Here is a 10,721-nt window from a genome sequence, read left to right as displayed (position 1 = left end):
AAGTTCATATCCAGGTATTCTTTAATCATCAGATGTAACAATCCAGCAGTTCCACTGACCTGGTTAATTTCCCCATGTATATGTTTTATAAAGAAAGCAACATGTTTAAATTGTAAGCTTCATGTAATAGAAAACATTAAAATTATATCTATGAACTTTAAAAAAGTCGCTCTGAAGAACACTTGAGAAACACTCATGGGATGGGGGTTCTTGATACAGTGTCTTAACTATGTAACCATTAGAAGATGGAAGTGCCTTACAAAGGAAGGATTAATTTCACACATTGTTAAAGCACAACAATGCAGGTCTCTCGTTCTGAGCCGAAAAGCAAGAGGCAATTGTACGGCCTTCAGGGGTGGGCAAAATCCTGACAGTGACAGCCAACACCAACAAGACCTGCTTAGTCTGTAACAGCCCCTGGAAACAGGACACACCTCCCTCCCCAGGCTCTGCTAACAAAGGAAAGACGACCTTTTCACATTTCGGTTTATTAAAAATGGATACCATAAACAAGACCTGTACAAAAAAATATCTGAAACTGCCCAGAATTTGGTAACAGTTGCGTGATGAGAAGTTATCGTCTTGGGCCTCCTCTTCCTCTTCCACGACCTCGGCCTCTGCCACGGCCTCTGCCACGGCCTCTTCCAGCAACTTAGCAGGTGAAAGAAAAAGGATAAATCAAGTGAGACCCAGGAATACTTTCATTTTAATTAAAACATTCTGTATCGAGCATAAACCACCACACGGCTTCCATGTGATGAGACATGAAGTCAGACATTAAGTCTTTTAATGCTCAGTAAGTCTCAGGCAATATTTTCATCTTTAGTACTGGGTTTTTCAGTATACAACTTCCACAGACCAGTCTCTGTCCTTGGCTTCACTGCAGAAAACAAGGGGATGTAACAGCTGGCTGCTCCCAAGTGCTAGGGTAGGTCTGACAGGGAACTAGAATTCCTCCTCTTTTTCGTTTTCATAAAATCTCATTTTCCAGAAGGGATCAGAAAAAGTGTATGCAAGACAAGAGTATTTTGTTACTATACAGTACGGAGGATAAGACTTTTTTTTTTGGCCACAGCTCTCACTGTGCTTTATGAAATACTCTGCTTAGGGGAAATGAGAGTTTTAACATGGTGTGATTCCCAAGCTCACCATTCTCAGGCACCATGTGGAAGGGCAGCATTTTGAAGGGATCCCACCACCAAACAGCTATTTTCAGTGATACCTCTGCCAATTTCAAACGTGGCTCTGAGGCCAAGGTCTTGGCTGTGTGCCCCCAGTTTTAATTACTGCTGTTTAATGGTAAAGGGAAAACAGAAGCACAGGATAATTCAGGTTGCAACTGCTGAAGGTCACGTGATCCATACAGTGATAACGTGCCATTGCACCAGTTTCTCCTAAAGAAACATGACTTGACCCACCCAGTTGCTAGGCCACCCTACAAACTTAAGAAATTACTGATTCATTTCAAACATGTTTGTGAGTGCAGGGCTCACAAAGATACTAAAAACTCTGCAGAAATGGGTGGCTCGGTAAGAGAGACACACTAACACCCCCTCATGGAACAGGTCATGGATTATTCTGGCATGTAGGTCACAAATGCAGCAAAGACAGAAAGAGCAGAGCCACGAGGCAAATTTCACAAAAGCACGGTGTCACTTTTTTGCTGATAACAGACTGACTCTGTAATTTCCATGGAAATGTCAACACCTGACTAAACGATGGCAGCAGCTACGTGCATCAGTAGAGAGCTGCATTTGCTAAGCGCCAGCACACCTGGACCCAAGGCACATGTGCCACATACAAGCACAGCCAGCATCCTGCCTTCCACTGACAATTCCACTTGCCAAGGACAGACCATGGGCTCTACACTCTTGAAGCTGAAGAGCATTTACAGATTAAGGCAGCACAACACAGCTGCAGTCAGAGTGCTTCCGCACACTGTGGATGCAGCGAGCATCAAACGGAGGTAACTGGGGCTGTCACAGCTGCTTCCCTCAAAGAACCAAACACTGTGGGGTCCAGGAAAAAAAGCAATCCAATCACACTCATTTCTCCATGTGGTCAGATTGTTTTTAAATGGACGTGAGAGGAGCAAAATCCCCTTGGGAGTTTTATCTGTCTTCTCTATAGAGACAACAGCCACAGCGCTTGCACTTGGTGATGCACCCGAGGGCTCCTCACACCATGTCAGAAAGGTGAGCACACTAATGCATAACACACTGCAGATCCAAATACTTACACACTAATTGCAGGAGAAAGGGCATGACATTACTCTGGAGCACAATTAGCTTTCACTCACAGCTCACTATTTTAAAAATACACAGACTAACTGCTGGGCAAAATATATACTGCTATGGATATTCTGGGGTTTACTGGATATTAATCTTTAATAGTCTGGATTAAAACTGAATTACTCGCTATAATATTTGGCTTCTAAGGAAAAGGTTTCTGTTCAACAGTTTTTTGAGAAAAAAGTTCCAGGAAGAGCAGAGTGGAACACTACTGGGAACCAAAGCTAGAGATCTGCTCATTGGAATATACAGCCTGGACTCCCTCAGGTTCTCAAGTCTCTCAAATCCAGTTCTCAGAGATACCATTTTTATCCACCACCAAATTTCAGTGAACCATTCAGTACTGTTTGAGATACTGTCCTGTACCTTCTTATTAGTCTGTGTGAAGCTCCCCATACAAACTGGGGAAAATCAGCAGACACTCGGAGAAGAGAAGTGTAAATCGCTGTTGCCAACTGTGAGACTGAGATAGGTTAAGATTTACTCAAGCTGCAAAACATTTACATTTTTAAAACCAGATGCATGAAAAGCCATACGCATAATTTCAAGTGAATGACTGCTCTGCAGATGACAAGAAGGTGGGAAAGGCAGATTAAACCAGTACAGTATCAAACCCTCAAAGAGGAAGGAATTAGACACCAGATGCAGACGTTAAGACACTCAAATCAGATGTCTTCAGATTCAGAGGACTAAACTGCATACAAAGGCAGAACAAACACAGGAAAGCACAAACTAACCTGCTTCTCTTTTCTTGGATTTGACTTTTGGTTCAACATCCACTAGCAAAGTATCCAGAGGCAAACTGTCCGGCAGAATGAAGTAGCGGATATTATTCCCTCGAATACTCAGCGTCTCCAGCTGTACGGGTTCTCTGTTCTTCAGTGTCATTTTCACTGCTTTGAGATGTGTATTCATGCTGACATCCACTCCTGAAACAACACAAGCCTGATTTCAGGGATGAGGTCTCTTGTGGCCTATTTTTTGAAGAATGCACATGCTTCAAGATCTAGCCTGATCATTAATCCCTGCTTCTGCCACTCATTAAATAATTCACCCTCTAATAGAATGAAAATACGTGTCTTTTTCTCTCTTAAACTATGCCCAGTAAGTTATCAATTGCTGCCTTTAACACGTTATTGCTAGAGAGCTTTATCTAGGTCTTGGCAATAGCCAGGTAGCCAGTAGTTAAACATCCAGTAGCCAATGGTTAAATCAGTTCTGAACAACAAATAAACTGCTGCTTATTACAGAAGTCTAATACTGTCCTTACTCCTTTAAAAAGAAGTCAAACCTCTCAGGTTTTCCTGTAAGCCTTAGGAAAATCCAACCACCAAAGCAGTATTTATTTTCTGATAAAATACATCCAATACCAGAGTGGTATCTACCACAAAAGTACATAAAATACCCTCCTGTAAGGAACAACCGTTGTGCTCGCACGCTCTCAGAACAGCCAGTATGTAAGAATTGTATGGAATCAGTACTGTGCCCACTGTGCTGTGCTGTGCTGTGTGTAATCCCAAAATGGAAACTATCTCAGTTGGATGCATGTATTAAATAACAGTCATGAGAAGCAATTAAAAAGTTTTTATTTTGCTTATGGCAAGCTTTCCACGGGATTTGATCTCCGGCTACGAAGATGAAAACAAGAGTAACTTTTTCAAATCAAAACAGAAACAAAAGATTGATGCTGCTGTTTACAAACACCTGCTAATCCAGCGACAAGGCACCCACAGGAACAAAATTTTACTGTGTTCAAACTTCTGTACAAACAACCCTTTGTGATAAAAATAAACTGTAAAATGTGTTACCAAGGTAAGTAACACAAGTGAGCATCAGCCCAGAACCAGAAGAACCACTGTGCTGTGCTTATTCCACATACTTCCTCTGTCCTCATCCCCCTCCTTCTGGATTTTACAGAGCTTTCTGGCCCCTCCACTCCACCTGACCCAGACCCTTGGTTCATGTAAGGTGTATTATATGAAACCTGCCTCTTCAGCAACCCAGCTCTGGCCAACCCCCAGAAGAGACTGCACAATCCAACAGCACAGCAATTATGAACACAGTTCACCGGCCACTGTAAAGGGAAGACTGCAGTTTGAGAAATATGGACTGCATTCCAAGTGTTTGCAGGTTCTTAGCAGCAAATGAGAGAAGCTTTGCTCAACAATTAAGCCTGAAAGAGCCGTGAGGTCAGGAGACCAGCAGCGTGTTTGCTGCCCACCTGGCTGGGTTCAACAAAGCATGCTGCAATCGGGTACCAGGGTGGTGCACTCCCCTCTAATCAAAGCTGATGGACCTGGCTGCAAAATAATGCCAGTTTTGAACTCTGACAAATCTCCACAGATTGCTACTGGCCAAAAAAGCGCCTAACCAATCCTCTGGAATAAAATTCAAACTTGACGGAGTTGTACTTTTTTTTAAAGAGCGTCTCGGCAGAAGAGCTTTTAAAAGCTGCCTGAGGTGAGTGTAGGAAAGGAGATAAAGCACTTTCCTCAGCTCACCTGTGAGGGTTTGCCTTGTTAAACACAAGGCGCACCACCTACATACCTGATGTCTCTGAAGTAAAGCTCACAGGAACACCCTCAGAACAATGTCCCTCACTGAGATTATTAAAGCAAACAAAATCGTTTGCGCATTTTTTAATACATGAGAACCATATACTAAACCATAAAGACTTTCCCTACAACTTTCAGTTCAGTGAAACGAAGAAGCATCTGCTAAACAATAACACCCACAAACTAACAGGACCGACCCCTGGCAACAGCAGGGGGGCATACTCTCATTGACAGGATTCCTTTTTGCCCTGAATCCCACATCCAGCTTCACATTTTCAAACCCACAGTCTTGTTAAATCAGTGCAAATATATGCAAATATGCATTTGCATCTAAGTTCACCTTAAACAGAGTAAAAACACGTTCAACAGAAATAATTATGGTTTTGATCAGAACTGCCTATGTACGAAATTTAACCAACCTGAGACCACATCAGCACTTAACATTTGGCATTTATCTGCGCTACCATTGAAAAAATAAGTCCATCTTCAGGTGATTCAGTTGCAACATTTGGAGGCACTGAAACATCTTACAGAAGTTTAGCTGCATAACCACTGCCTGTTTGATACAGCAGTAAAACCACCTCATCAACATTACCACTGGAACAGTTTGCCCAGAGAAGCTGTGGATGTCCCATCCTTGGCTGTGTTCAAGACCAGGCTGGATGGGGCTCTGAGCAACCTGGTGTAGCAGGAGGTGTCCCTGTCCATGGCACTGGGGTTGGAACTAGATGATCTTTAAAGTCCCTTCCAACCCACACCATTCCATGATTCTGTGATAAGGCGCTGCTAAAATTCTAAGAGACTACAAAACACTTGCACTGGCTTTGCGATGGTTTGGGAAAGTTCACTTCCTTCCCCCCCGAGCCTGTTTGGAGGCAAAGCCCACAGTCAGGCTCAGAGGCTCCCAGTGCTACAGTGAATTTACAGCCTCCCAGCAGCACCTTAAAAACAGAGAAGGATAATCACAAAATATACCCTGGCCAAACCATGGTTGAAGTCGCCCACTAATACAGATCAAAGACAATCTGTGACCCATTGAAATTCCCCAGTATTTTCATGGTTGCCTATGGAAGGCTGGCTGGTCACAGCTGACTCTTCCCAGCGACTTCCGACAACATCCAGACACAAACACGAACGCACCTCGCGCTTCCACAATAAAAACGTGAATTCAAAAGCTTTTCTTCCAGCGCGGGTCCCCGCAAGAGGGAGCACAGGACAAAAAAAGCTCAGTCTGAGCCGTGGCTGCCAATTGTCTGCCGAAAGGCGACTGGGAACACTTAGCTACAGCCTCCTATCCTGCCGTACCTGTGATCGTTCCATGCACCTGCGTCCCATTCTTCAGCTCGATGGTCACAGTCTCATGGCTCAGCTTCATCAGAAACCTGCGAATTGAAAACGCGTTCAAAAAACCCCAACCCCATCGCTCCCACACAAAGCCGTACGTGTTTCACAGCCTGCACACCAAGCACCCGCTCGCCCCGAGCTCCCAAAGACGGCGCCCGCGGATTCTGCTGGGAATGTTTCAGCGACAAACCCTACGTCCCGCCCAGCCACGGGAAGTTGGGACACTGCCGGACACCAGCGCCTATTTCCCGGCGGAACAGCCATTGTTATACAAAGAAGGAACCATTTTACAGCTTGTCAGCATGCCGGCAAGGCAACGCTCTCCCCATCGCGGGGGAGAGGATTCCCCCCAAAACCGGGGGGCTTTGCTGAGCGACCCGCGCAGGCCCCGGGGCGGGAGCGCGGCCCAGCAGAGCGGGGCCCCGCCACCAGCAGCCCCCGCAGGGCCCATCCCGGGGCCGTTCCCGCCCCGCAGTGCGGGGGGGCCGCGGGGCGGCCGCAGAGCGCGGGCTCGGCTGGGGCCGCCGGCGCGGGCGGGCGCCGTCAATCCGCCTCCATCGGCCGCCATCCGAGCCCTCCCGCTCACCTGACGAGCTTCATGTCGGCGGGCGGCGCCGGGCGGAGCGGCGGGCGGGAGCCCCGGGCAGAGCGGAGCCCAGAGAGCTCGCGGTAGAGCCGGGATGGGCCGGGCGCGCCAGGAAGGGCCGCTCTCGGCGGAGATCGGGAGGTGCGGTGACAGCGCCCCCTTGCGGCCTGGAGGAATCACAGCCTCACAGAGCGGGGGAGGTTGGAAAGGAGCACCGCGAGCCCTCTGGTCCAACCTCCCTGCAAGAGCAGGGTCGTCCTGGAGTCCAGGACACAGGATCGAGTCCAGATGGTTCTTGAATACCTCCAGTGAGGGAGATCCACAGCCTCTCTGGGCAGCTTTGTTCCAGTGCACAAACACTCCCACAGTAAAGACGTCGTTCCTCATATTCAAGTGGAACTTCCTGTGCATAAGTTTCTACCTGTTGCCTGGCACCACCGAGCAGAGCCTGGCTCCATCCTCTTGGCACCCTCCCTTCAGACACTTACAGACCCTGATGAGATCTTCTCTCAGTTTTCTTTTCTGAGGCTGAACAGGCCCAGCTTCCTCAGCCTTTCGTCATGACAGATGCTCCAGTCCCCCAGCCATCCTTGTAGCCCTGGACTGAACCCACTCCAGGAGCTCCATGCCTCTGTTGTACTGAGGAGCCCAGAACTGGACACAGCACTCCAGATGCAGCGTCTCACCAGGGCTGACTAGAGAGGGAGGATTTCCTCCCTTGACCTACTGGCACTGGGAGATGGAAGAGGGGGGAAATGGATAGAAAGAAGAAGAACAGGAGAGATGGATGGAAGAAGGGGAATGAATACTGTGCTCAGTCTGTGAAAACCAGGCTTTTCATTAAGGTTTCACAGCTACATATGCCTTACTTAATTAAAATATATTTTTAGAAAAACAAAGTACTTAATTTTAAACCTTTGAACTTAAAAAAAAAAAATAATCCCAAAACAAACCCAACCCAGGCCAAGTACCTGTAAGGAATTAGTTTATTAAAAAAAAAAAAATACAGCTTCAGGATCCAAAATTGTAACAGCAATAATTTTGTGTGTGTGTGTGTGTGTGAATCTATTCACCTAGTGAGAGTAAAAGGGAGAAGACAGCTTGAATTTTCACCCCAAGCACCTCTTGCTGTGGTCAATAAAACTCTCTGAAGTGCTGTGGTGAGGGAAGAGGCAAAGAGCCATCAGCACTGAGGAGAGCTGATACCTGGGATGCAGCACTGGAGAACTCCAACCACAGTAGATCTCAGACTGAGATCCAGACACAGCAGTGAAGACTGGAACATGACACTAGGGCAAACTGACATCGAGCACAGTGTGAGATCATCAATATTTAAGCACAGCAGAGCACGATCACCACATCCAATGAGCAGACACAAAACCGAAGCATCCTTTGAGTGAGAAACAGTTCCTAAGGAGCAACTTGGGAACAGTCTACTCCAACACACAAAATGTAACAGAGACAGTACATCTAGAAAAAGTTGAACATTTTATTGTCATTTAGGAGTACACCATTTGTGATTTTAGAAATACAGACTCTTTGCAAAGCACTGAAATACAGATGCCTTCCAACTTCTAAAACCTACATTATTCTATGTCTTACAAGCCTTTTATATTAGCAATTCAAGTTTGGTCTTTGCTGCAAGAACTTCTTCACCAAAGATGCAACAACTTAGTTCTAGACTGCAAGACAACCGAGCCAAGTTTCAAACTCTACCTGCCAATGAGCCATCAGAACCATTACTTTCAAATATTGAGTCTATGGTGTTCTCCTACTTCGTGCCTATGAGGGAGTTCACCTTTAAAAATTTTAAGTTAGAGGATTTTCCAGTTAACCACCAACTGGTATTTCCATTACAGCATCTAGAAGCAAACAGATACTTTGCAAGACTAGTGCTCATGAACAGGTTATGTTTTCACAAAACCCAGAGAGGCCTCCAGAAACATTCAAGGTTAAATGAACAGTTGCAAAAAAAAAAAAAAAACCAAAACCAAACCTGTACATATTTTCAGTCATAACACAAGGGAACACTGGAGTATCAGTGTTTTGTGTTCTAGCTTCAATAGTGACAACTGTGCTAGTCCTAGTAGTATTCTACATGTTTCTCCCTTCCCCCCATTTAAATTTTATACTCGCAATCTGAATATACAGCTGTACTTACAGGAAATATTAAACAATGCACAGCGCCTTAAGCAAGTTCCATGTCAGGTTTTGAACAAACCATATAAAATTAAGTGACAAAATAGCTTAAAATTGGTCCTTATTTTTATACAGCTTGGAAGCACTAAATTTAAAGACATATTAACCAGTATGAATTAGTCAGTAGCTTTTTTTTTCCTCTTTTTTTTTTTTAAGTGTGTGTTACAGTATCATGCATGAAAAGCAAGCTGCTGCTCCCAAGTGCAAACTTGGAGTTTAGACTGAACGTTTCTCCTCAGGTTATTCCTCCTTTGATAAATTATTTCAATATAACCAAGGACAGAAGCAGCTGACTAGCAAAACAATATGAAGTTCACCTTTTATGTTGTAACCCATTCTTAAAAGTAATGGAATACTTTGGAACTTTAGCATAAGGAAGGTTCAATAAACACTGCAAAGGACTTTTACATTCTTTGATTCTGTTTACATCTTTAGAAAGAAAATTCTATATTTTAACTTGCTAACTACTGAATTTTCATATGGAGATTGCAGTATTGAAACAGTGCAAGACATTTGCAACTTCAGGAACATCCAATTACACTGCCCTTTCACCCAACAATGATTAGCAGAATATTGCATCAGTTTTAGATAAACAAGACAGGACAAAAACCTCACTTTAGAATAGCATTAGAATTCAAAAAACCTTTTGTATTTAGTGAAAAGAATCCACACACAAATTTGCACGAAGGACTCCTTAACATGGACTCTATCACAACAAATGTAATCCAGCTCTAAGTCTGGACCTAGACTTTTCATTGGTACAAAGCCATATTTGTTCAGAGACCACTATCAGATGTTCCATTATTAATGTTTCAACATTTGGGTACTTTGACACATGAACAGCATCAGAGCTCTCTCCTGTCAAGACCAGAAAAAGCAGCTGAAACAGCCCAGCTGGACCATAAACTTAAGCAATCCACTTAAGCTTTAAGATGTTCCAGACACCAAAAAGCTGACTTTTGTCTTTGCATTACCCCAGTAAGAGTGGAGCCCCGTCCACTAATGCAATATTCCAAAGACCATTGCAACTAAGACTGTCAAGTCAGGTCTCAGTTGAAAGCTACCACCACCACAGGACATGGTTTCCTTACCCCCACCCCCCCAATGCCAAGGAAGAATGTCCAACAGAGCACTACTTGGTGTGGAAAGCAGGTCAGTAGAGACTCCAAGTGTGGCTGGAAGAATCCTCAGTACCAAGCCGCTTTCCACACACACAAATTCAGTCCATCTTCTCTTTCTGGACCAGCTTGGGTGCATCTACAAAATCCTTGCCATTATAAAGGATGATAGCAAAAGTTCCAAAGCTTGCACTTCCCCAGAAAAGCACATAGGCCAATGTCTCAGTCCATGTATCACCTGTGAAGAAGAGTGAGACAAACCTTTTAGTTCATTATTTCCAGAGTTTACTTCAGCCCAAAAGCAAAATATTTCAAGGCCTTCGTCAGAGATCTGTTGTCAAATGAAGTCAGAAGTTTTTCACAGGTCTTTTTCTATTTCCTTACCTAGGAAAAAATTGTGTTTGCCACACAGTTCTTGGAACACATCAAACAGACATCTGTGGAAGTCAGTCAAGAACTCTACTGGCACTAATGTTGGAAAATTCAAGGAAAAAGCAGAAGGCAAAAGCCTTCACCAATCCTAACATAGATTTAGATTAAGGGAACATCCACCAGAACAGGCTTATGCCTATATCTGACTGCTTTGAACTGCACTTCCGCCCAAAATTACACAGCCTACAATAAAGCT

At 44.5% G+C, this 10,721-nt stretch overlaps 2 protein-coding genes across 4 annotated transcripts in view; both read right to left on the bottom strand.

Annotated features, from left to right (window-relative positions):
- Positions 1-3: 3 nt before the first annotated feature.
- Positions 4-6,906, bottom strand: SNRPD1 (small nuclear ribonucleoprotein D1 polypeptide). Of its 2 annotated transcripts, none has more exons than XM_027659425.1 (4): positions 6,777-6,906; positions 6,152-6,228; positions 3,029-3,220; positions 4-651 (listed from the first exon to the last, which is right to left on the bottom strand). In XM_027659425.1, exons 1-4 carry the CDS (start codon positions 6,788-6,790, stop codon positions 575-577), a joined length of 360 nt encoding a protein of 119 aa, XP_027515226.1. In that variant the 5' UTR covers positions 6,791-6,906; the 3' UTR covers positions 4-574. The 2 variants fall into 2 exon arrangements, with proteins under 2 accessions (XP_027515226.1, XP_027515225.1); XM_027659424.1 differs by lacking the exon at positions 6,777-6,906 and adding an exon at positions 6,482-6,502.
- Positions 6,907-8,245: 1,339 nt separating this feature from the next.
- The window catches only part of SACM1L (SAC1 like phosphatidylinositide phosphatase), a 31,065-nt gene continuing 28,589 nt past the window's right edge, over positions 8,246-10,721 (bottom strand). For both annotated transcript variants that reach the window (XM_027659362.1, XM_027659363.1), the window contains one exon: positions 8,246-10,331. In XM_027659362.1, coding sequence (XP_027515163.1) covers positions 10,195-10,331 — 137 coding nt within the window. In that variant the 3' untranslated portion in view covers positions 8,246-10,194. The remainder of the gene's footprint in view (positions 10,332-10,721) is intronic.

The sequence above is a fragment of the Corapipo altera genome, unplaced genomic scaffold (assembly GCF_003945725.1).
Source record: "Corapipo altera isolate COAL_440 unplaced genomic scaffold, ASM394572v1 44b, whole genome shotgun sequence".
In the NCBI taxonomy this organism is placed as follows: Eukaryota; Metazoa; Chordata; class Aves; order Passeriformes; family Pipridae; genus Corapipo; species Corapipo altera.
This window is presented reverse-complemented; position numbering and strand designations above follow the sequence as displayed.